The following is a 25,301-nucleotide window of genomic DNA, read 5'->3' as shown; positions in this document are numbered from 1 at the left end:
CCAGAGATTTTTAAATCTCGGCCTGACAAAGCCAAAGGAGGCTGGACTCAATGACCTCCTGAGGTCTCTTCCAGCCCTATGATTTTATGTATTATATATGCATAATATAGGCTTGTATGATGTGTGTATTGTACATACATAATACAGTCATATAAGAATACAGACCCTTGGAATAAAAACTAAAATTATTCATTCTCCCTATATGACTTAACAAGCCCATCTGCTCTACAGGAAAATGCATCTTAAATGAGAAGCATTTGATCAAGTCCCCCCCAAGCACCACGCGCCCGGGGCCGGCACTCCCCCCATGCGTTCCCGGGGCTGGCTCCAGCACCATGCATGCGCCACGTGCCCGGGGCCAGGCCAGCCCCAAGCACTTGGTGGTCGCATACCAATGCCCCTGCGGGTGCCATGGCACACGCGGGTACCGTATTTTGGACCACTGAGCTAGACACTTCTATATACTTTGGGTCATATTTGCTTCAAAGTAGAACTGATCCCAAAACTTAAAAAACAAAACAAACAAACTTCTTTGGTCAAAAAACAAAATATTTTTGCAAAGACTTATTTCATTGAAATTTTCTGCACGTCTAGGGTGGAATTTCTGATTTCAGACAGAGACTCACTCAAGGATAGCAAAATAGCTCCATGGTTAGAACATTCATCTAGAATGTGCAACACTGGATCAGTTAGAACAGGAATTTATTGACTCTCTTGATGGTGTCTCAAAAATTTTGAAAGGTCTAATTTACATTGCACATAGCAACAAAACAACCATTCTTGGATCAAAAATCCTGCAAGAGGTCACATGGTTTAGGTTCAGACATCTACACTGAAATCCAAATTCAAAGACAAAACAGACAAGGAAAATAGTGTGGGCTCACTACATTCATCATAAGTGGGAGACATGGCAACAATTCTTAGTCCTGTATGCTGTGGGTAACAGAACCATCTATTTAGCAGTTGGGAAGCAAGATCGCTGTCGCTCTGAATCTCTCAGTGCTCTCAGCTACAAGGATGGTAGTTCTGGTGAGATGTTCGATAATGGAGAAGATGTTCAAAACAACAATCATAGAATCATAGAATCATAGGACTGGAAGGGACCTCAAGAGGTCATCGAGTCCAGGCCCCCGCCCTCAAGGCAGGTCCAAGCTCTGTCTACACCATCCCTGATAGATGTCTATCTAACCTGTTCTTAAATATCTCCAGAGAGGGAGATTCCACCACCTCCCTTGGCAATTTATTCCAATATTTGACCACCCTGACAGTTAGGAATTTTTTCCTAATGTCCAATCTAAACCTCCCCTGCTGCACTTTAAGCCCATTACTCCTTGTCCTGTCCTCAGAAACCAAGAGGAACAAATTTTCTCCTTCCTCCTTGTGACACCCTTTTAGATATTTGAAAACCGCTATCATGTCCCCCTTAATCTTCTTTTTTCCAAACTAAACAAGCCCAGTTCATGAAGCCTGGCTTCATAGGTCATGTTCTCTGGACCTTTAATCATTCTTGTCGCTCTTCTCTGTACCCTTTCCAATTTCTCCACATCTTTCTTGAAATGTGGCGCCCAGAACTGGACACAGTACTCCAGCTGAGGCCTAACTAGTGCAGAGTAGAGGGAAGGATCAGGAATGCTCTGCCCCTTACCCTTTCGAGTAAAAGAATCCTTTCCAAGCAAGAATTCTTGCTGAAGGGAAACTTACTGAATGAAGGGCCTTTGTGTGGGTGGACTCTTCTTCTCTCTTTCCAGACAAGGGAACATTTTCTTTCAATATCATTTCATTCTAAAGATACAAAGCGGAAAGTCAGCAGAGTTTCGCAGAACCATAAATATAAACAATACGCGAAGTCCTCTGCTGATGTTAAATCAGTGTAGCTTCACAGAGGTCCACATTCCACCACCAGAAGATCCAGTCCATATATGCTGAGTATGACACTAGAAGTGATTGCAATAATCAATACAATTATAATACTCAATATTCAGAATTATACACACACTGTTGCATACTGTCAACTACGGATGTAAAAATACATTTTAAAATATAACCGTGTAGCTACAAGTGGTTACATGCTTATTTGTGCTGCAGGCTCGGTAATGTAAAGCCTTATACTACAGAGCCTGCAGCAAAGCCTCTCCAGGAGCAGGGCCAGCAGGGCTGCTGCAGGCCCTGCTCCCAGGGTGGAAGCTTTGCTGCCAGTCCTGTTCCAAGGGAGCCAATGTGTAACCTGTGGTGGGGAAGGTATGTCTGGGCCCACAACAGACAGGGGCTGTTCCAGCAGGACGAGGAAGGCTGGTGCAGACCCCTGCCCCAGGCAGGTGGGGAGCTGCTCCAGTCCCTAACAGTTAACCATTTAATCTTTCACATTGCTATTGTTAAGTGCATGCAATTAAACCTCCCCACTGTTTGTACAGTGAAATATTGCAATATCCTGTAATTGTGTACAAATTTAAAATGTAAAAGCGAGACATACATAAATCCATGCATCCAAGGGTACAGAGGGAGTTGGCAAATGTCATTGCAGAGCTTTGAGACTGGAGAGAGGTCCCAGATGTTTGGAAAAAGGCAAATGTAGTGCCCATCTTTAAAAAAGGGAAGAAGGACAATCCAGATACTACAGACCAGTCAGCCTTACCTCTGTCTCCAGAAAAATCATGAAGAGGATCCCCAAAGAATCAATTCTGAAGCACTTCGAAGAGGGGAAACTGATCAGGAATAGTCAACATTGATTCACCAAAGGCAAGTCATGCCTGACTAATCTGATTAGCTTCCATGACGAGGTAGCTTGCTCTGTGGACATGGGGAAGTCAATGGATGTGATATATCTTGACTTTAGCAAAGCTATTGATACGGTCTCTCACAGCATTCTTGCCAGAAAGTTAAGGAAGTATGGATTGGATAAATGGACTGTAAGACGGATAGAAAGCTGGCTAGATTGTCGGGTCCAACAGGTAACGATCAACAGCTCAATATCAAGTGGAGTGCCCCAAGGATCAGTTTTAGGGTTGGTTTTGTTCAACATCTTTATTAATTACCTGGATGAGGGGATGGATTGCACCCTCAGCAAATTTGTAGATGACACTAAGGAGAGGTAAATACATTGAGGGTAGGGATACAGTCCAGAGTGATCTAGACAAATTGGAGGGTTGGGTCAAAAGAAATCTGATGAGGTTCAGCAAGAACAAGTACACATGGGATGGAAGAATCCCAATCATTGTTACAGGCTGGGGACTGACTAGCTAAGTAGCAGTTCAGCAGAAAAGGACCTGGGGATTTCAGTGGATGAGAAGCTGGATATGGGTCAGCAGTGTGTCCCTGTAGCCAAGAAGGCTAATGGCATATGTCACATTACCGAATTGGAGGGAAGCAGCCAGATCGCTGCTGCACCCCTAGGTGGGGGTGTTGGCCCCAGAAATTGGTATAAAAGGGAGCCATGTGGGGTATTGAATGGGAGCTTATTGTTTGCTGATCTTATGTACGCTATTGATGTGAGTGTATAATGTCTGTGTGTGTAGGTAGGAATCTGTAATCTGTGTGGAAGCTGAATATTTCTCTGAATGTGGTTAAGCATTGCTATGGACAGGCTGATTAGCCAGGCCCTGTGGGACAATGGCACTTGATGGGCCGAGGACACACCCAAAGAATGGGGGCTGTCACCTGAGAGCAGCCAGCAGGAAACAGAGATTGGCCTCTGACCAGGTGACCTGCTGCATACAAGAAGAGGGCAGGAAGGAGGTATAAAGAGGCCATGTGGTCGATGCCATTTTGTTCTCAGCTCAGCACTTCATCCCAGAGGCAGCACTGCAGGGATCGAAGAGCCTGGAAGACCTGTGAACCCATCCTGATGATAGGATGTGCAATAAAAACTTTTAAACCAGCAGCTGTAACATCTCTGCTAGAGCCTGCATCGAGGACTGGGAGATTCGGTGCATGTAACGTACTATTCTTTAACAACCTGACTCTCAGGCTTTTCTTTCTTGTGATAATAAACCTTTAGTTTTAGATTCTAAAGGATTGGCCTAGCATGATTTGTGGGTAAGATCCAGAGGGTAAATTGACCAGGGATCTATGGCTGGTTTCTTGGAACCAGACAGAACTTGTTCGGGGTAGGTGGGATTGGGTGCTAGGACCCCCCACCTGTTTATGAGGCCCGGGGCCATCTGGGGCACAGATATTGCTGGGGTGTCGGAGGGGTTTTGCTCGTGAGGCTTCAGGCAGGCTGCTGAAGCGCTCTGTGGGACTGGTTTGTGGCCTGTTTGGAGAGGTCACCAGTCTGGGGGCTGTAAGGAGCCCCAGATTTGAGCAATTCGCCCTGAGCGGGCACCCTCAGCTGTGCCCAGACACGGCCCGGTCCGTCACAGTGGCGTAGTTGGCAGTATCCACAGATCTTGGTCAATTGAGCTTTGGGATCAGGACCCCACGCTGTCTAAATTTGAATTTTGGTGTTGAGAGTTTGGTTGGTTAAAGAGCCGCTGTGATGATCCCGGGATTATATGAGAGTCTGGGCAAAAGTGCTCTGAAGGGTTTGTGCTTGGGGAGAGGCATTGCCTGTAGGAATAGGGCCTCTAAACTAGATCTGGTAGTGTTGTTACTAACCAGAGATGTGGATGAAAGGGATCAGAAGCGAGCCAAGGAAGCTGCTGAAAGAAGGCAGAAGGCAGATGAAGAAATTGCTAAGAGACAGAAGGAGATGGATCGGGAACTTGAGGAGGAAAAGGCAAAATATGCTGAGAGACAGCGGAGGGAAGAGGTAGAGCATGCAAAGAAGATGGCCCTAGCCAAGGAGAAACATGCTAGACTTGACCTCCAGCTTAAGAGACTAAAAGAACAAGAGAGACTGTATTCTCCTGAAGGTTCAATGTATAACTCTGTGGGTATGCGGTGTGCTTATGATATGGCAGACATATTTTGCCCAGCTGATGTGATGACCCAACCCCAAAGTATGTGTGAATGCAAACCTTTTGTGTTACCTGTAGCTAACAGGGAGGTTTGGGAAGGGGGTGCATGTGGGTATGGAAAGTTTCCTGGAGCTGGTCAGTCTCCCTGTAACCAAGGGGAAAGTGTCTCTACATGTGTGCCTGTGGCAGATAGCTGTGTGTCTGTGCAGGGGGGCAGTGAGCCTGTGGGTGAGGGCCTGTCTGATGCCTCAGAGGTGAGGCTGGAATCAGAACCAGGGCAGGAAGAGCCCAGAAGTCAGGGAAATGTTTCTCTGGGGCAGTCTGGAGTGGCTGGCCAGAGTGAAGTTTTAGTTGAGGAGTTGGTGGCTGGTGAGGTTTGTGGAATTGAACCTGCACAAGCTGAAATTGAGTTGTGTGAAGCACAGTGTGTGCAAACTGGCAATTTGGCTGGTGGAAGTAGCAGTGGGGCAGTAAAGGAAGCTGTCTCGGTGGCTAGCTGTATGCCTGAGATTAGCCAGGGGTATTGGGACAAGGGAGAAACTGTCTCTGGTTGTCTGTCCGTGTGTGGGGAAGAGTTTCTTTCTTTGTCTGAGGAAGATGCCCCACAGCCTGTGTTGGCTGAGAGCAGTGCTGTTGTCCCAGAGTTGGGTCTGGATACAGAAAAGGCCCAGAAAGGAGGTGGCTCTAAGTTCGTGTCTGCTGGGGAGAAGGATGAGGTGACTCAGGTAGATCCAGTCAGTGTTTTGCCAGAACCCCAGAGATCAGACAGTGGTGACCTTGATATTGTGACTGATGCTGCTGTGTTGCTGGAAGAGGGGGAAGTGAATCTGTGGGACCAGGGTGACCCCTTAACCCGGGCACAAGGAGAGAATGAGGGCGTGTTAACTCTGGAGCCTAATGATGGTGTGGACGTTTACGGCCATCTGGAGCGCTGCAAAGGGAGAGAAGGTGCCTCTGACCCTGTCTCTTGTGAGTCTGTCTGTGTGCCTGAGAGGGGATTGTCTGTGAATCCATCTGAGGGGCCAGAGATGACCCAGGGAGTAAGGGAATTGCAGGAGGAATTGGTTGGGGCTCAGCAGGGCAATGCTACTGCAGAGCCAGAGGAGGGTGAACTGTGGCTTAAGGAAGCTCATAGGGAGGAGAGTCCTGGCAGTGCATGTAGCAAGCAGTTTGCTGTGACTGAGGGAGGTGACAGGACCTTGCTTGGAAAAGGCATTCAGGAGAAAGCTCTGCCTGTAAAAGGCAGCAGCTTCTTGCGTGAGGCACTTGTTGCAGTGCCTGACAGACAGAACTTGTCTGTTAACAGTGACTCCACTGACTTGGGTTTAGGGAAACCCAGTGTGGATGGTGGTGGAGAGGTCTCGGAGGGACTGAGGGTTGTTCCAGATGAGGCAGGAACAGCCAGAGAATTGGAGCAGGCTGCTAACCCAGTGACTGTGTGTGACCAGCTTGCTGGGAAGTCAGTGTGTGTGGGACAGGATTGTTCCCAGGTGAGTGAGCAGAGTGGAAAGTTAGTGTCTCAGATTCAGGAGGAGGACTGTGGAGCTAAATATGCAGAGCAGAACAGCTGTGTGGTCACTCTTCCTAGGATACAGGAGATGGCAGTTATGCTCCCATCTCGGGACACGGTGGACACTCATAATCAATCAGGGTACGTCTACACTACAGCGCTAATTCAAACTAACTTAGTTGGAATTAGTTAATTCGAACTAAGCTAATTCGAACTAATGCGTCTAGAACTAAAAACTAGTTCGAATTAGCGTTTTGCTAATTCGAACTAGCATGTCCACATTAAGTGGACCCTGAACCGGGCTTAAGGATGGCTGGAAGCAGTGCCGGCAGGGCATCAGAGGAGGACTTAGAGCATGGAGATGCTGTATCGGGCTAGCCTTAAAGGGTCCCGACCCCCACCCCGGACAGACAGTTCTCAGGGGTGCCCCGCTTGCAAAGCAGTCCTGGCTTAGAGTGCCCTGAGTACCCACACTGGGCACATCACACCACTCGGCCATCAGCCCGGCTGCACTTGCTGCAGGCTGCCATCTGGGGAGAGGGGGCAATTGGGGGGCTGCAGGAGAGCTTCCACACCCAGAAGCCCGCAGAGCCAGCCCAGTCCTCCCCATCGGGGGCTCGTGCCCCATTCCTCCCTCACCTCCTTCCACTTACCCTTCCCTAGCCCCTTTTCTTGATGTACAAAATAAAGGACAATTGTGTTCAAAAATGGAATCTGTCTTTATTGAACAAAACTGGGGGAGACTGGGAAAAGGAGGTGGGAAAGGGGAAGAGAGAGGCTGGGAGAAGGGAGGGCAACTACAATGATCAGGGTTTGGGAACAGGTACCATATGAAGAGAGGCTAAAGAGACTGGAACTTTTCAGCTTAGAAAAGAGGAGACGGAGGGGGGACAGGATAGAGGTCTCTAAAAGCAGGAGTTGGGTGGAGAGGTTGCATACAGAAAAGTTCTTCATTAGTTCCCATAAAGAAGGACTAGAGGACACCAAAGGAAAGGAATGGGTAGCAGGCTTCAAACTAGTAACAGAAAGTTGTTCTTCACAAAGCAAAGCGTCAACCTGTGGAACTCCTTGCTGCAGGAGGCTGTGAAGGCTACAACTAGAACAGAGTTGAAAGGGAAGTGAGATCAAGTCATGGAGGTTGGGTCCATGGAGTGCTATTAGCCAAGGGGTAGGAGTGGTGTCCCTGCCCAAGGTTTGTGGAAGGCTGGAGAGGGATGGCATGAGACAAATGGCTTGGTCACTGTCTTCGGTCCATCCCCTCCAGGGTCCCTAGGGTCGTCAGACAGGCTACCGGGCTAGATGGACCTTTGGTCTGACCCAGTACGGCCATTGTAAGCTCAGGGCTCAGGTTCGGGGGTCTCAGTGGACCCCCTTGATTTTCATGCACACCTGCTCCTGGGTGGCCAGGCTGGCAGCTCTCCTGCCCTAGCCGGCCACTTTCCTGTGCCTAGTGCGGAGATTGTGGATGAGGTCCACGATGTCCGCACTAGCCCAGGCAGGTGCCCGCCTCTTGCGGTCCCGGGCAAGCTCCCGGGAGCCGCCAGCCTGGTCCCGGGAAGAGGGGGAGGGCTGGGGGGCATCGGTGGGTGGCTCGATCCGTGCCAGGTGCAGGGTCTGCTGGCTGGGTGCTGGCAGGCTTGCACCTGGCATGGGCACCGTAGCCAGCCCGTGCCCCTTTAAGGGGTCCGGGGCCAGGAGGGGGGCAATAGAGTTTCCCTGGTGTTGGCCAGAGTGGCCACCAGGGAAACCTGGGGAGGGCTAGCTTCCCACTAGTTCGAATTACGGGACTACACAGCCCTTAATTCGAACTAGTAAATTCGAACTAGGCTTAATCCTCGTGGAATGAGGATTACCTAGTTCGAAGTAAGTGCTCCGTTAGTTCGAATTAAGTTCGAACTAACGGAGCACTAGTGTAGCGCCTATGAAAGTTAGTTCGAACTAACATCCGTTAGTTCGAACTAACTTTGTAGTGTAGACATACCCTCGGGGTAGGTGGGATTGGGAGTTTGATATCTGGTTCCATGTGGAAACAGAGATTGGAGGTGGACAGAGGAGAGACTTGGGAGTCTACAGCTTGCTGCTGTTACCCCACTGAGTGGGGGAAGGGGGAGAATTCCAGGGCCATTGTGAGCCAAGGAGTCACACCCAGCCAGCCCTTTGTCTTGCTCAGGCCAGAGGTTTCAAGGGAGAGGGGCAGGATTTGCTTTGGCCAAGAAGATTTGCAGTTTGAACCTGAAGGGCCAAAACTGCAATGATGTGGGGCCAGAGAAGGGGCCTGATGAAGAATGTCAATATGCACCTGGTATAGTATTGTTCTTGTTACTGATGTTAATTCTTGTAACCAATGTATTATTGTTGCAGAGAATCGTAAGGATATATGATGTGCCTGATCTTATGGAAACACCTTGTAACTTGTTAGGGAATGTGCCCAGTGACAGACTGTACGTAAAAGGGCATTGTAATGTTGATATTTCATGGTTAATGCTTGTAACTGGTCCAGGAACTTCTTACAGGACAAAAAGGGTTCCAGCCAGAAGGTCCTATGTGAAAAGGGAAACTGAGGCACGCCACCATTTTGTTTTCATGGCTAAGTGCAAAAATGCCTACACGATTTGGGGTAAAAATACCCGCATTCACACAATGTTAATTGTTGTTCAGAGAGTTGCCAAAGCTGGCCTGGATAAATTCGCTATTTTCTTCAGCTCGGGGCAAAATCACCTAAAACACTTATGGATCATGCCACAAAAGCAGATCCATGTAGCTGTGGTGTTTACCAAGTTCTACCTTGGGTTGGTGAGACAGTGCAAGGACATAGTTGTCAATAGGGCAAACCTTACAATAATGAAGCCTATTTAAGGCACACTGGGTTCTCACACCGACATTCAGCTCTGTACTGTTGTTTCTGCCATTGGGTAGAACATGTGATGACACAGAGTCAGAGCATGGGGAGGCCTGTGATGCCCTCAGTGATGTTACTGGCATCACTTCCTGCATCAATTTTGCGTTGGGGGTGTCACATTACCGAATTGGAGGGAAGCAGCCAGATCACTGCTGCACCCCTAGGTGGGGGTGTTGGCCCCAGAAATTGGTATAAAAGGGAGCCATGTGGGGTATTGAATGGGAGCTTATTGTTTGCTGATCTTATGTACGCTATTGATGTGAGTGTATAATGTCTGTGTGTGTAGGTAGGAATCTGTAATCTGTGTGGAAGCTGAATATTTCTCTGAATGTGGTTAAGCATTGCTATGGACAGGCTGATTAGCCAGGCCCTGTGGGACAATGGCACTTGATGGGCCGAGGACACACCCAAAGAATGGGGGCTGTCACCTGAGAGCAGCCAGCAGGAAACAGAGATTGGCCTCTGACCAGGTGACCTGCTCCATACCAGAAGAGGCCAGGAAGAAGGTATAAAGAGGCCATGTGGTCGATGCCATTTTGTTCTCAGCTCAGCACTTCATCCCAGAGGCAGCACTGCAGGGATTGAAGAGCCTGGAAGACCTGTGAACCCATCCTGATGATAGGATGTGCAATAAAAACTTTTAAACCAGCAGCTGTAACATCTCTGCTAGAGCCTGCATCGAGGACTGGGAGATTCGGTGCATGTAACGTACTATTCTTTAACAACCTGACTCTCAGGCTTTTCTTTCTTGTGATAATAAACCTTTAGTTTTAGATTCTAAAGGATTGGCCCAGCATGATTTGTGGGTAAGATCCAGAGGGTAAATTGACCAGGGATCTGTGGCTGGTTTCTTGGAACCGGACAGAACTTGTTCGGGGTAGGTGGGATTGGGTGCTAGGACCCCCCACCTGTTTATGAGGCCCGGGGCCATCTGGGGCACGGATATTGCTGGGGTGTCGGAGGGGTTTTGCTCGTGAGGCTTCAGGCAGGCTGCTGAAGCGCTCTGTGGGACTGGTTTGTGGCCTGTTTGGAGAGGTCACCAGTCTGGGGGCAGTAAGGAGCCCCAGATTTGAGCAATTCGCCCTGAGCGGGCGCCCTCAGCTGTGCCCAGACACGGCCCGGTCCGTCACAGCATATTAGGGTGCATTTGGAGCAGCATTTCCAACAGATCTCACGAAGTTATTATTCCCCTTACTTCAGCACTAGTGAGGCCACATCTGGAGTATTGTGTCCAGTTCTGGGGCCCCCACTATAGAAAGGATGTGGGCACATTGGAGAGGGTCCAGTGGAGGGTGACCAGAATGATTAGGGGGCTGGAGCACATGACCTATGAGGAGAGGCTGAGAGATTTGGGCTTATTTAGTGAGGGGAGATTTAATAGCAGCCTTCAACTTTCTGAAGGGAGGTTCCAAAGAGGCTGTTCTCAGTAGTGACGGATGGCAGAACAAAGAGCAATGGTCTCAAATTACAGTGGGGGAGGTCTAGGTTGGAGATTAGGAAAAACTATTTCACTAGGAGGGTGGTGAAGCACTGGAATGGGTTACCTAGGGAGGTGATAGAATCTCTATCCCTAGAGGTTTTTAAGTCCCAGCTTGACAGAGCTGTGGCTGGGTGATTTAGTTGGGATTGGCCCTGCTTTGGGCAGGGAGCTGGACTTGATGCTCTCCTGAGGTCTCTTCCAGCCCTGGGATTCTATGATTCTATGACTTTATGAAAGGAAATATGGTAAAAATCATGCCAGACAAGTGTCTGGGTCAAATTAGCATATGAATGTGCTGGAACTTTGCATAATTTTTTTAAAAAGAGTTTGATCAGTAGTTTGCCATTTTAGTCAATAATTTAATTTCAAAATATTAGGGTGCTGACTGCCTCTGCGGACCCCTGGGCAAATGGGGGGAGGGGAGGGTGAGCTCTGCATTTCTGGAAGTGAAAGGGCCTAGGGCAGAAGGTGCAGGACAGACAGATCTCTGCACCGCCCCGAGTGCAGCACTGCCCCCCAGCTCTAAGAAAGCAAGTCAATATGAGACTTGCCAATGTCTTCAGTGGGCTATGGATCATGCCCTAAAACTTAAACCTGCACTCATTAAAGTTAACAGAGAGAATCCCATTGATTTCTGTGGCTTTTGGATCAGGCTCCATATAAGCAGTACATAGATTATAGAACAAAATTATCAACAGAGCATGGGACAGATCAGTACAATAAGGCTTTATATCTTCAACACACAAAGCAGAAGTGCCAGATGACACCTCTCCTACCTTTCCATGAACCCTTTACACCTTCTGCTTGTTTTCTTGCTGAAGGAGCAAGGGGAGAAGGCGAGGTGGGATGCAGTGGCTTGTTACAACAGCCACACACAGTAAAGCTAAGAAAGAGCTCATCAGCCTCAAGTTTTGCCATTAATTCTGAAAGCGCTTGATTTTTTGGCTCTAAGTCAGACTTTTAACATTAGGTTAATGGGCTTTTTTGTAGTGTAATGAAATGATGAATGGGAATATTACTGGATACAATATCTTTTGAGTTAAATTAAACACTTCAGATGAGCCAAGATGGAGCAACTGAAGCAGTAACTCTTTTAGATAAGCACAAATCATCCAAATGAACTCACTTCAAGCATTGCATAAGAATAAAACCACTTTGCTCTGCTCTGTAATTCACAAAGTCCACAAGCAGTGACTGGAAACTTTCATGTTACATTAATACAAGCACAAGTCACAGGCCCTTTATATCTATGAGAAAAGAGCTAAACTAAAGGCTTTTGGGACATTTTAATTAAAATAACTGCCAACCTTGGCTGTTTGGCCTCTTCTCCAGCAAACATCTCCTCTCTATGCATGAAGCACTCTGCCTGTACTTGTCCACAAGGACATTGTGCTCCCCTTGTTCAAATCCCACTTATACTAACCAGCTGCTACAAGCAAGATTACCAAATAATTCCATCTATATATTACTGACATTTTGAGAGTGTGCATGTAGATCATATTGGAACATATACCCCATACACCAGATCTATTGACCTTCAGGTTACATTGTGAATGTGGTTATTTATTGTTTGTATTTCAATAGCACTTAAGGCAAGCACTGTACAAACATAGCAAGTAACAGTTCCTGCCCCCAAGAGACAAGACAAACATAGGCAGGGAGAAGGTAGTATTATCCCACCCACCCCCATTATACAGGTGGAGAATTGAGGTCAGAGGGATGAGGTGACTTGCCTGAAGTAACATAGATAGTCTCTAGAAGAGCCCAGATCTCTAGAACTGAGTTCCAGGGCATTAGTCACTACCTTTGGGGATCTGTTCTGGGTACAGCTAATCAGAGAAATGGAGAAAATTTCAATGACAATTTTTGACTGACATTTAAAAAAATCACATTTGCAACAGTGCCTGAAGGCCAGAAAATCTAGACACTGGCAGATGGAGGCAAGGAAATAAGGCTGAGAATCAAATAACCTGCTCCCATTCCTGCTTAAACCTGGAGGCCACTCACTTGAGCGCTACTATTCAGCTCAGTTCATATCTCAGATAGAAAGCGGCACAAAGTTAATCTCAGAAAAAAATACTTAAACTGTAAAGAGCAAAGAGATTCACCTCTTTGTGGATGTCATTATTCCTGTTCCAAACAACTCTGGCATTTGCAGAGGACATTACTTCAATCAAGAAGGTCACAGTTATGTAACTAGGGGAGAAATGCAAGAAACGCTGATTCTAGAGTATTGTATACTTGCTTCATGCCTAACAATATACTGCAAAAATAGCCCCATCCATTTGTCTTGCTCATGCCTTTAACTGAAATGGGCCAATGAGGAGAAGTTTAGATCTGGGTCTAAATTAAATGAGCCTGGAACAGGCCGGCTGACAGGCCCTTTATATCGCTGCTGGAGTATCATACTGCATGCTTTGGGCATCTCTTAGGGCCTGGTGTGGCACACTCCAAGTGATGCTGAGGGCTGGGTGCCTCAGCTCCACCCCTTCTGCATGGGGTTCTGCCCCTTCCGGATGCACAGAGCAAGGGTCCAGCAATCCCCGGCTGGATTTTAAGGACCTGACTCTTCTCATTATATCAGTGCAGCACCATTGTCTTCGGTGGAGTTAGTCTTGATTTTAGTTGAATGCAAATGAGAGGAAAGTCAGGCCCATCATCTGAATCTGACCCACTGAAGTCCTTTGAGCTATTTTTGTGAAATGTTAGCTGAACATGAACTGAGAATAGAAAAAAGGCCTCTTCTTGTTATAGCTCTGATTTGGAGCCAAGACCTCTAGTGCTGGTTAGAACCCAGGGATCTGAGACTGATCCCCAACCAAACCCCTTGGAACTCAAATAGGATCACACTGGGGGTTCTGGCTTTAGCTCATGTCTAGTCTAAGTTTTAACTTTGAGCACATTTATAGTAAGGAACACTTGGGTCTCTGGGGGAGGGACTACGCAGCGTATATGCAGAGCAAAGTGTGTTTTGTATAGTAAGGCATGTGGGTCTGGCCCTGTTGCTGCTGAATAGCCATCTTGAGTCTCTCTGTGCAGACACACAGGGTGCTGTTTCTCATGCTCTCTGTGCGCACAGACCGTAGCGTGTGGCTGAAGACATTGTTTCCTATGGTCTGAACTAGTATATTGCTCAAGGCACATCAAGCCTCATAATTCTTTTATTTGCACTGCAATAGTGTCTACAGGCCCCAAATGGGATTCAGGGCTTCATTGTGCTAGGTGCTGTATGTCCACAACATCAGAGACAACTTATAATCCAAAAAGTTTGTGCTCTAAATAGGCAAGACAGCAGGTGGGTAAGGCAAGAAGGCACAGAGGGGAAGTGACTTGCTCATGATCACACAGCAAATCAGTGGCAAAGCAAGGAACTGAATCCTCCTCTGAATGAAATACTGTAAGAACAGAAAATGTAGTTCTGTGCGTGTAGCTTGAATACTACAGCACAAACTGGAAGGAGAGGAGTGATACACTCTTCCTGAACTGCATTCACAGTCAAACATCTCTGGAAGTTAGCCTGTTTTCTCCCACTGGCACCTCTAGATGGCAGTAGGATTTAAGGTTTTTTTTTAAACACTGAGGTTCACGTGCAGAAGAGGACCAGGAATTCCTATGTAATCTATGTACCTAACCCTCAGATCTGAGATCCAATGTCATTTTCCATCTATTTTTGTCTAAAGCTTAAAAACAGCAGTTCTTGTTCCTTCATGACACATGCTGTTTAGAACACATAACAAGGTAACTATGTTGCTTATTATATTTATGCAAAATTTACTTGGCAATCAGCCAAGTAAAGCTCAACCTAACATGAGATTTAGGAATAATGCCCAGAAGCAGAACAAAAACTTCTGGCCATGGCATCACATTTCTTTCAATTTTATATTTATAGTTTGGCTTATTTACAAAGCCAGTCCTAGTCCTCCTCTTCCATAAAAAAAACCCCATGCCGTTTTTGAGCTAACAGCTGGAAAGCAACTGATGGAACAGGCACCATCTTTCTGTAATAAATACCCATCCACCCATTAAAATTCTGACATTAGGCCTGTTGAAAATATATAGTGGTTTCCTAGGAGAGGAAGGATGGCCAAGAGGTTAGTTTCTCTTCCTACCATGCCACAGACATCCTGTGTGACCTTGAAGACATCTGTGCCTCAATTTCCCCTCTGTAAAATGAGGTGTTGTGAGGCTAAATATATTAAAAGATAGGTGAAGCATGACAGTATACCTATCTTAGAGACACTGGAATCTCTTTGTAAAAAGTTTAGAAACATATGAACTCTGTTCTATGTTTGCACACTGCTCACCAGTTAGCCATGCTGGCAGATGATAAACAGCATTAATAGTAATAATAACCCTGTACTTCAGCTTTCTGAAGGAACAGTACCACTGCTTTACCCAGTGATCAATCAGAGCAGGACCTCTGTCAATTGTCATTCTATAGTCTCAGGAATCAGGATTTGGTCCCATTTCTCACATGGCAGTGTAAAGACCAACTGCTACCTTTGAAGTGTTTCCAATTTTCTTCCCCTGAATAATTTTAAAATGGACAGGTGAACACCTAACACCACATGACCAGAATGATCTCAAACAGTCTCACAAACACACTTTGCTCAGGCAAACACCCAAATAAGCATTTGAGTGCAGCTCAGGGAGACAGGTGCAGCAGAAGCACCTTCATCTATAGACATACATATACACAATGGCTACGTCTACATTGGCGGCTTCTTGTGCAAGAACTCTTTTGCGGAAGATTTCTTGTGCAAAAAATCTTCCACAAGAGCACGTCCATACTGCCGTGTGCTTTTGCGCAAGAGATGTGCTTTTGCGCAAGAGCATCCACGGCAGTATGGACACACTCTTGCGCAAGAAAGCTCTGATGGCCATTTTAACCATAGGGGCTTCTTGCACAAGAAATTCATGTTGCCTGTCTACACTGCCTTCTTGTGGAAGAACTCTTGTACAAGGGGGCTTATTCTACTGTTCTTGTACAAGAAGCTGCCAGGGTAGACATAGCCACAGAGTTTACCTAAGAAATTAAGTAGAAAAAATCATTCTGTTTTAATAATTTCTATTACAAGAGACCAAATGTCCCAGTCAGGATCAGACCTGGTTGTAATAGGTGAAACACAGAAGAGGAAATGATCCCTGCACCAAAGAGCGTACAACCGGAGAAAGGAATCTCACAATTACAGAATTGTTCATATACATTTTATCAGGCATCACTTCGTTTTACATAGCAACGTTTGAGGACTTGCAAAGGAGGCCTAGGTCCCAAGTAAACCCTAGGATAACAGAGACAGACAATGTAAAAAGGTATTTACCTCATCACCATGGCAAGTACCAAGATAACACTGCTAGCCAACCAGCCTGCATCGGCAAAGGCTTTGGGCAGGGCTAAGATTCCAATTCCGAACATTGAGTTAAATACATACATCATGCCCACCTAGAATAAAAGAGATGGGAGTAAGAGCAAGCAGAGAATGCTGGGTGCCGGGGAGAGACAGATGATAAACCACCTGTACACTGGGTCACAGAGTCATAGAATTTAAAGCTAGAATGGCCTACCAGTCTGACTTCCTGCCGATCACAGCCCACCAATACCAACCAGCTCCCAACCCACACACCAAGCCAACAACTGAAACTAAACCAAAATATTATAGTCCTCAGGACACTAAATTATTATGTGCTATAGATAGAGAAGAGGTAGGACCTGATCAGCCTACACAGAAAGTTTGCACAGTGAGCAGGAATCTTCATTAATTCCCAGGCATGGAATGAGACAGGGATAATGTATACTGTACAAGCAGTTTGAATAAATTCATGGGATTTGGGGTCCACAAAGAAGTCTTGGGTTTCCTCCCACCCCAGCCTGCAGCATAGCATCCTATGGGCTCTTTTCCTGCCTTCAACCCCAGAGAGATTTTATGCTACTGTTTAAAGAACTAATATAATGCTGACACAACCATAGTTTTAAATGTTCATTTTTGCCTGTGCACAGTGGCTCTATGCCAACACAAATAGTAACTGTAGCCCCTTAGCTCCACACATCACAGAGCTCACCAGGTAGGCTGGTAGGAGGGCTGATGCTACACATCTGGAACTCTTCTCCTTCCACACATCTTGTTTAGGGCGTGATCTATTCCCCTGAGAGAAATTTTTCCTTATGCAGACAACCAAGTCACAGCCTACTTACTATTTGTTTCCTGCTTTAGCCCTCAGTGACTTGCATGGTTCACAGCCCTTTTGAGAGCCCTCTGCACAGAGGTAAATTTTCTCCTCGGCAATTGATTAATGCTCATTGATCTCTGCAAAGCCTCTCCAAGAAGCAGCTTTATAAAAGTCTTCATTCGGCATTACAGAAAGACCTTGACAAGTCTAATCCCACAGGGAGCTGCTTTAATTTATGGTTTCATGACTAATTTCTCGGTGAAATAGACTCCTATAGCAAGCAAACCAGCAAACCAGAAATGGCTCAGATCAGCCTGTGCTTTCTCCATCATCTAGGGACACACTACAAGGAGGAGAGATGACATGCGGTATGGTTCACTGAACTCATTTGCTCACACATGGCTCTTTTCTGCCTGTTCTTTCCTTCCATGCCTTACTCCCAAATTCTCAGCATCACTGGTATAAGTAGAGCTTGTTATTTAGAGAACAGCTTCTGAACTTCTCACAACTCGAAGGATAAATGATTTAATTGAGTGTTACTATTGTTGGTGTTTGTTTGTTTAATTATCCAGCCTTGAAAACTCCACTTGGGATGAAAATCCCAGCTACTATTTTCTGCTTCTTACCTTATCACTAGAAAGAAACAAAATATGCATTTTATTTAAAAATGGGGGATGGGCTGCTTCTCCTCCCACTTATGCAAGCTGGAGTAATTTTACTTCAATCGATGAAGACACCAGTGCATACACCTCATGTGATACAAGACTCAGGCCCAAAGATTTGAAAAGGTGAATTAGACACAAAGCAGGACAGAGTATGCTATAAATAAGGCTGCTGGATTTTGTGTTTATTAGTCTAATTTTTCAGTTACTTTTTGGGGGTTTTGGGAGGTGGAAGGCAGCAATACTTTTTCCGTGGGTGTCCAAGAGAACCAGGACTCTGTATATACAGTGAAGAATAAGGCTACGTGTCTATCACAAATTCCACGACTTTCTGTGACCTCCATGACTTCTGCAGCAGCTGGTGCATCTGACTCAAGAGCTGCCTGAGCAGATCAGACAGCCCCTGAGACAACTGTACTATCTGCTACTGGGCAGTCTAGTGTGGGAGGAGGCTCATGGCTGGGGAGCAAGACAGCTTTTACCTCAGGGACTCCCTGGAATCTGTTGGCATGTCCCTGCATCTCCTGGGGGAGGGAAGGCCAGGGGAGCAGCTCTGCCCACTCGCCCCACTACGAGCTCCACCCCTGCACTGCCATTAGCTGCAGTGTCTGACCAATGGGAGCTGTAAAGCTAGAGCTTGTGGCAGGGGCAGCATGTGGAGCCCCTGGCCTTTCCTCCTTCAAGGAGCTGCCAGCCACTTTTAGGGGTCCCAGGCTGTGTGCCACCACCTAGCCCCTCTCCCTAACACCCGTGGAGCCCCAGGGCCATGCCACACACAAACACTTAGCACCTATGGTGCTCCCAGACCACCACCAGCCCCCGAACTGCCACAACCCCTGGCCCAAGCTTTAGTCAAGGGTACAAGTCATGGACAGGTCGTGGGCCATAATACATTTTTGTTTGTAGTCCATGAATTTTTACTAAAAATACCTGTGATTAAAACATAGTCCTAGTGATGTCACCTGTAGTGGGTTTCAGCAGGGTCCACAAACACCAATTAATGCACAACATATTAGTACATTTTAGAAATAACTCCCCTCTTCAGTTCAATTACTGCTGTATCAACAAGCCCCAAAGAACCAAAGTAACCATTCTTGGGCTACGTCTACACTGGCATGATTTTCCGGAAATGATTTTAACGGAAAAGTTTTCTGTTAAAAGCATTTTCGGAAAAGTGCGTCTAGATTGGCAGGATGCTTTTCCGCAAAAGCACTTTTTGCGGAAAAGCATCTGTAGCCAATCTAGACGCGCTTTTCCACAAAAAAGCCCCAGTCGCCATTTTCGCGATCTGGGCTTTTTTGCAGAAAACAAATCTCTGCTGTCTACACTGGCCCTTTTGCACAAAAGTTTTTCGGAAAAAGACTTTTGCCCGAACGGGAGCAGCACAGTATTTCTGCAAAAGCACTGATAATCTTACATGAGATCATCAGTACTTCTGCGGAAATTCAAGCGGCCAGTGTAGACAGCTGGCAAGTTTTTCCGCAAAAGCAGATGATTTTGTGGAAAAACTTGCCAGTCTAGACACAGCCTTGATGTTTATTGGATAAAACACAATGGGTATGTCTACACTACCCTGCTAGTGCGAACTAGCGGGGTAATGTATGCATACCGAACGTGCAAATGAAGCCCGGGATTTGAATTTCCCGGGCTTTATTTGCATAAGCCGGCCGGCGCCATTTTTAAATGCCGGCTTGTTCGAACCCCGTGCCGGCTTGTTCGAACCCCGTGCCGCGTGCTGGTTCGAACAAGCCAGCATTTAAAAATGGCGCCGGCCGGCTTATGCAAATAAAGCCCGGGAAATTCAAATCCCGGGCTTCATTTGCACGTTCGGTATGCATATATTACCCTGCTAGTTCACACTAGCGGGGTAGTGTAGACATACCCTAATTTTTTTTCTTTGTGTTTTGTTGTTGTATCTGCGATTCAGTTAAAAAAGTTACCTATCTTTAGTAACTGTTGTTCTTAGAGATGAGTTGCTCGTGTCCAAATAGATAGGCGGTGTATGTGCCACATGCACAATAGTTGAAAGTTTTCCCTAGTGGTACCTGGCCAGATGTGGAGTCCTCTAGAGTGGTGTCGCTATGGTGGTGTATATATGGCACTGCTGACCCACTGCCTGCTCAGTTTCTTCTTGTCTTATTACTCTGACAGCAGGGAGGCAGGCAGGATTTGGAATGGACATGAGCAACACATCTCAAAAAAATACAAGTACTCACCTTTTGTAAATATTGTTTTTCAAGATGTGTTGCTCATATCTTCAAGAAGTGCATGGCTATTGGGCAGTTCTACCCATGGGGTTGGCCACGGAAGTCCCTGCCAACCCCACCGGCCCTCAGTTCCTTCTTGCCAGCTCTTCTGACAGAGAGGGAAGAAGGGTGGGTATGGAATAGATGAGCAACACATCTCAAAAAACAGGGTGTGTCTAGACTACAGGGTTTTTTTTTAAACTGGCCTTTTAAAAAAAAAAAGCTTCCCCTGCGTCTAGACTGCCACTGAGTTCTTTTGAAATTAAATCAAAAGAACACAGCAGTTTCTTCGACCGCGGTAAACCTCATTTTATGAGGAAGAACATCTTTTTTTGAACGTGCTCTTTTGAAAAAAGGCATTCTTGAATGCAAACAGGGCTTTTTTGAAAGAGAGCATCCAGACTGTCCGGGTGCTCTCTTTCAAAAAAGCGGCTTGCTTTTTTGAAAGTACTGGTTGTAGTCTAGACGCTCTTTTTCAAAAGAGGCTTGCAGTCTAGACGTAGCCACAGTTACAAAGGGTGAGTAACCAGTTTTTCTTCTTTGAGTGCTTGCTCATATCAGTTCCAATTAGGTGATTCACAACCCTTACCTATGAGGAGGAGTCAAAGAGTTTTGACTGGAGCACTGCTGTGCCAAATGCTGCATCCTGAATTAATGCACGATGAAGTAGTGTGACCTGAAGACCAAACTGAAGCTCTGCTGATCTCCTGGAGAGGGAGCTCAGCTAGGAAAGCATATGAGGAGGCTTGTGTCTGTGTGAAGTTTGACATGAGAGGCAACAGCGGGGCTAGATACATGCCATGATGCAGAAAGAAATATGCTGTGATGATACTGGCAGGCAGCAGCCCCTTCATAGACTCAGCCACCACCAATAACAGTTGCAGTGACTTGTGGTAGGGTTTGGTATGGTCAATATAAAAGATGAGGGCCTGCAAGCTCTTGTGGGTCTTTGAGTAAAAAACTGTCAGGAATATATCCTGACCAGTATGAAAATTAGAGGTGGGAAAGCTGGGTGAGGTCTAACCCTTATCCTCATGAAAGACAGTGTAGGAAGGTTCACACATTAGCACATGAAGCTCTAACAACCGCCTCACTGAAGTGATGGCTACCAGAAAAGCCACTTTCCATGACCGGTACAGGAGGGAGCAAGGGTTCAAAAGGAGCACTTTGAGAACTAGCTGGAACTTCAGGCATACCAAGATTGTGAGTGGCAACTGGAAAGCAACGGGTGCCAGATCATGGGGGCAAGGGTCAGTGCCAAGGTGAGATACCACACTCCAGAGTTCTGTGCAGAGAAGAGGGGTGTCAAGGCAAAGAGTGATGGCTTTCAGCAAGCTCAAATCGCATCAAGTTCCTTGGTGCTGCAATTTGCCTCTGTACTAGGAGTGCCAAGACTGCCCAGATTGTCTGGATGACTCTGAGGTCAGCTGGATGACTCGGGACCAGGACTGGTTCATAACAGACACTCTCCAGGGGAACAGTGCCAAGAGGACTGACTACGGGACCAGTTCTACAAGTCAGACTGTTTCCAGGACTCCGAGGGATGCTGGAACTCTGAACAAAGGGCTGCTGTGGCCAGAGCAAATGGGCACATCATGGCATGCTTCAAGTTGGAGGACAACTGGTGTGGTGGGGTAAGCAGTCTGTCCCAGAAGGGGGCCTAATTATTTCAATGAGACCTCAAGTGGTCTTAAAGGTGTTCATTGTGGAAGGCAGGCCGATGACCATCGATTCTGTCCTGAGAAAGTAGAGGAGGATGGGGCTCAGATCCCCAAAGGAACACGGCACTGCAATGCCCTGGTCTGAGGCCCTGCTGGACCTTCTGGCATGGTCATCAGGGTCGAAGCTGAGGGGGGTCCCATTGCCACTGATGAAGAAGACTTGGCTGCCGTAGTAGACTTCGCCAGGGAGTGTGACTGGTGCCAGGATGTCAAGGCATTCAGTGAATGCTGGTGTTGGGATGAGTCTCTCTTTGGTGCCATCTCCAATACTGAAGGCAGTGTACTGGGTCTTGGCGCTGAGGGGGAAGAGCAGATTCCATCAGAAGTTGCTTCAGGTGAAAGTCTCACTCTTTTCTGGTCCAGGGTTTAAATGCCTTGCAGGTCCTCGCCTATCTCCATGATGAGCTGCTGGAGGTTGCAGCACCACTGTCGGTTGAGGAGGGATTATTGCCTCCATGAGAAGGAGCTTGAAAGGATAGGCTCTCTCCTTGTAGTCCTGTGTCTGAAGCTCTTACAAATGGGACACTTGTCTGTTTGAGGTCCTCTCCCAGGCATCTGAGGCAAGATTTGTGCAGATTGCCCTTAGGCACAGGCTTCCTGCAGCTTGCACGGAATTTAAGTCCCTGCAACCACTGCATGCCCCAGTTTGGGGAACAAAATGGGTGGGAGAGGAGGCCCCAAAATTTGAAATAGTAATTAACATTAACTATGACAAATTGTAACAAACTGACTATAACTAGCTAGAAGATCACAAAGCTAGCACTTGCAAAGCAAGAGAGAGCAGCTCCAATGACCATCACTAGCCGTAAGAAGGAACTGAGCAGGTGGCAGGTCAGCAGTGGCATACACACTGCCACAGCAGCACCACTCCAGGAGGCCCCACAGCCAATGTGATGGGTACCACTAGAGAAAACTTTCCAGTGATCGTGCACATGGTGCACACACACACACCTATTAACTGTAGACAACGACCCTGCAAGAGCAGAGAGTGGCTATGTGTCAGCATTTCCCAGCACTATTGCATAGATTTGAATGCCAAATGGGACCTTTATAACCTGACCTCTTGCAGAGAGTAAGCCAGAATTCCTGTCTGAGCTGCTTTCATCACACAGGCCTTGCTCTCTGACATTCCCACATTCTTTCCTCCTCCCTGGCTCCCATTTAAGTTTCTCCTATTTCCCTGACACTGCTGCACCAAAATTTTATGGTTCAGCTCATAGAAGTTCACCAGCTCCTCATGCTCTTTGTCTCACTTACCTTAATAACGTTATTGTCCAGATTATCAAATGGCCAAATTAGGGGCTGGTGGGGGGGGGTTAGTGTTAAAAGCACAGCTCCATTGCATGCTTGTGTCAGCCTCAGTGTAACCATTTACATAAGAGGGGAGATGCCCGCCCCAACTCTGGTTCCTTTATACCATGTAAAAGGGCTAGTGCTGTGTAAAGGAACCCTAAAAGCCAAAGCACCCACCAGGGAAGGATTCTGCCATTACAGTCACTGCAAGGATGCCTTCTAGGAACCTCCACAATCCCCAGCATAGGGGACCATGCCAAGAACAGAGTTGTGAATGGAGAGGGCATATTAGGGGCAAGGCATGTTGCCCAGCAGGGATTCCAGGCAGTTCCCATAGAAAGACCCTCAGGGCTCAACACCATCTTAGTCCCCCAACACCGGGGTGGGCTGCAGATTCCATGCTGAGCACCTTGGCGGTGTACCACAGAACCTCCTCCGATCTGAACTGAGCATCAGAGAGGTTAAAAACAGCCAGTGGATTTGCCTTACTCACTATGGACCCTTTACACCACTCTAGCAGCATAAGGGACCTTAGTGTAAATAAGAATCAGACCACATAGACTCATAAAAAATGGAGATCAATGACCTCCCATAACATCAGTTCTAGCCCCCTGCAAGTGCTGGGATCCCAGATGACTGAGTGGCTGAAAAGAAAGCACTGAGACTCAGCAGGATGGTACATGACTTTAAGCTGTGTGGGTCAATCATGCCTGTGATGCCTGAACAGCCATGCAGCACTGGCTGTTTACCAAGACTCCCAGGACATGTCTATACGGCAGGCTTTTTGTGCAAGAACATCTGTTCTTGCACAAAAACTTGTGGAGCATCTACACTGCACGCGTGTTCTTGCGCAAGAAAATTTACAGTAAAATGTTGGAACAGAGGGCTTCCTGCACAAGAGTTATTCCTCTCCCCATGAGGAATCAGCCTTTTTGTGCAAGAGCTCTTACGCAAGAAGGCAGTGTGGATGGGCAACGGGGGTTTCTTGCACAAGGAACGCCTACGGCTAAAATGGTCATCAGAGCTTTCTTGCTCAAGAGAGAGTCCACACTGCCATGGACGCTCTTGCACAAAAGCACATGGCAGCGTGGACGCGCTCTTGTGCAAAACAGTTCTTGCGCAAGAAGCCTGCAGTGTAGATGTAACCCCAAAGCTCTGGCCCGGAATCTGCTGGAGGAACTGCAATATCGGGAATAAATTCTTAAGGATCAATCACTTCTTTAGTTGTTCCAATATTCTGGTCAGCAATAAGGTGGGGCTGTCACCAGGACACTACATCCAACAGTCCTGTAAAAGTCATTTGGAAAGAGCATTTTACCATCAGTGAATATTGACTTTCTTCTCCCATCATTTATTTCTTGCTCATGTCCTGGAAAGAAAAAAAAAGGCAAATGATGTGGTCAATCTTATTAAATATACCATGTACTACCAAAGTGCCATTTACTCTATGGGGAGCTAGATCTAAATTCCAAAGCAAGGTCCCTTGATTAAGCTTCAGTCTATTGGAGCACACTGCAAGTTATATGTCAGCTAATGGAAAATTAAAATGGGAAGCACCAGGAATTAAGACTAGAAAAGGAATAATCATATCTGCATAAGTAACATGAGAAACATTACCTTCATGTGGCTAAGACATTAGGATTAGAATTCAGACGCTCTATCTGGGAGAGGTTTCTTGCACTACCACTCATCTGGTGTGAACAAATCACTTAATCTCCAGCCCAGATTTTTAAAGGAGCCTAAAGTCTCATTTTTTAAAAGGGATTTAAGCTTTTAGGTATCTAAATCTCATTGACAAGGGAGTATTGGCTTCTATTGTCTAAACACAGTTTGAGATGAGTCTTCGATTCCTGTCAGTTAGGCATTGCAAAAATAAGCACAACACCAACTAAATGCCTTTGAAAGTCTGCACCTTGTTTCCCCATCTGTAAACTGAAGATAATATTTCCCTGCTTCACAAGTGTATTGTAAAAATTAATTCATTGAGGCTTCTGAAGCATTCAGATATGGCAGGTGCTGTAAATGACAATGTCCTGTTTGAAATGGAAGTTAATCCAGTTTTGAAGTGCATTTGAGGTACAAATCAATACATTTGCATGCGATGAGAGGGAAGAAGAGGGAGCTCACTTGATTACAAATATAATCAGAAGAAAATTCTCCTCTTGAAGTCCAACCTACCTGAAACCAGAAAGTCAACAAGCTGGTCATGTTTCTACAAAGAGAGTGAGCAGTGGAGCATGTTTCTGCGTGGGATTACACTGAGTGCTCAGTCACAGGGCACATATTTTGCATGGCAAAATGATCATTAAGGATTTAAACTGAAAGCATGTAGACCTGTTTCATGGGCACATTAACATAGGCTTGACAAAAAGCAAAGCTCATGAATCAAAGACAGTGAAAAACTGCCCTTGCTTAGTGGAAAGGCTC

The 25,301-nt window shown here is 46.5% G+C and overlaps 1 protein-coding gene across 2 annotated transcripts in view; it reads right to left on the bottom strand.

The window, feature by feature from the left end:
• LOC106732119 (putative sodium-coupled neutral amino acid transporter 12) overlaps window positions 1-25,301 on the bottom strand; it is a 93,077-nt gene that overhangs the window by 50,194 nt on the left and 17,582 nt on the right. For both annotated transcript variants that reach the window (XM_025185417.3, XM_089782283.1), the window contains exons 2-5: window positions 24,193-24,243; window positions 16,106-16,227; window positions 12,893-12,980; window positions 1,702-1,782 (exon numbers count right to left, since the gene is read on the bottom strand). In XM_025185417.3, the coding sequence (XP_025041202.2) occupies window positions 1,702-1,782; window positions 12,893-12,980; window positions 16,106-16,227; window positions 24,193-24,225 (324 nt within the window). In that variant the 5' untranslated portion in view covers window positions 24,226-24,243. The remainder of the gene's footprint in view (window positions 1-1,701; window positions 1,783-12,892; window positions 12,981-16,105; window positions 16,228-24,192; window positions 24,244-25,301) is intronic.

This window comes from Pelodiscus sinensis, chromosome 15 (assembly GCF_052426305.1).
Source record: "Pelodiscus sinensis isolate ZL-2025 chromosome 15, ASM5242630v1, whole genome shotgun sequence".
NCBI lineage: Eukaryota > Metazoa > Chordata > Testudines > Trionychidae > Pelodiscus > Pelodiscus sinensis.
The sequence above is the reverse complement of the archived record's forward strand: the minus strand, read 5'-3'. Positions and strand labels throughout refer to the sequence as shown.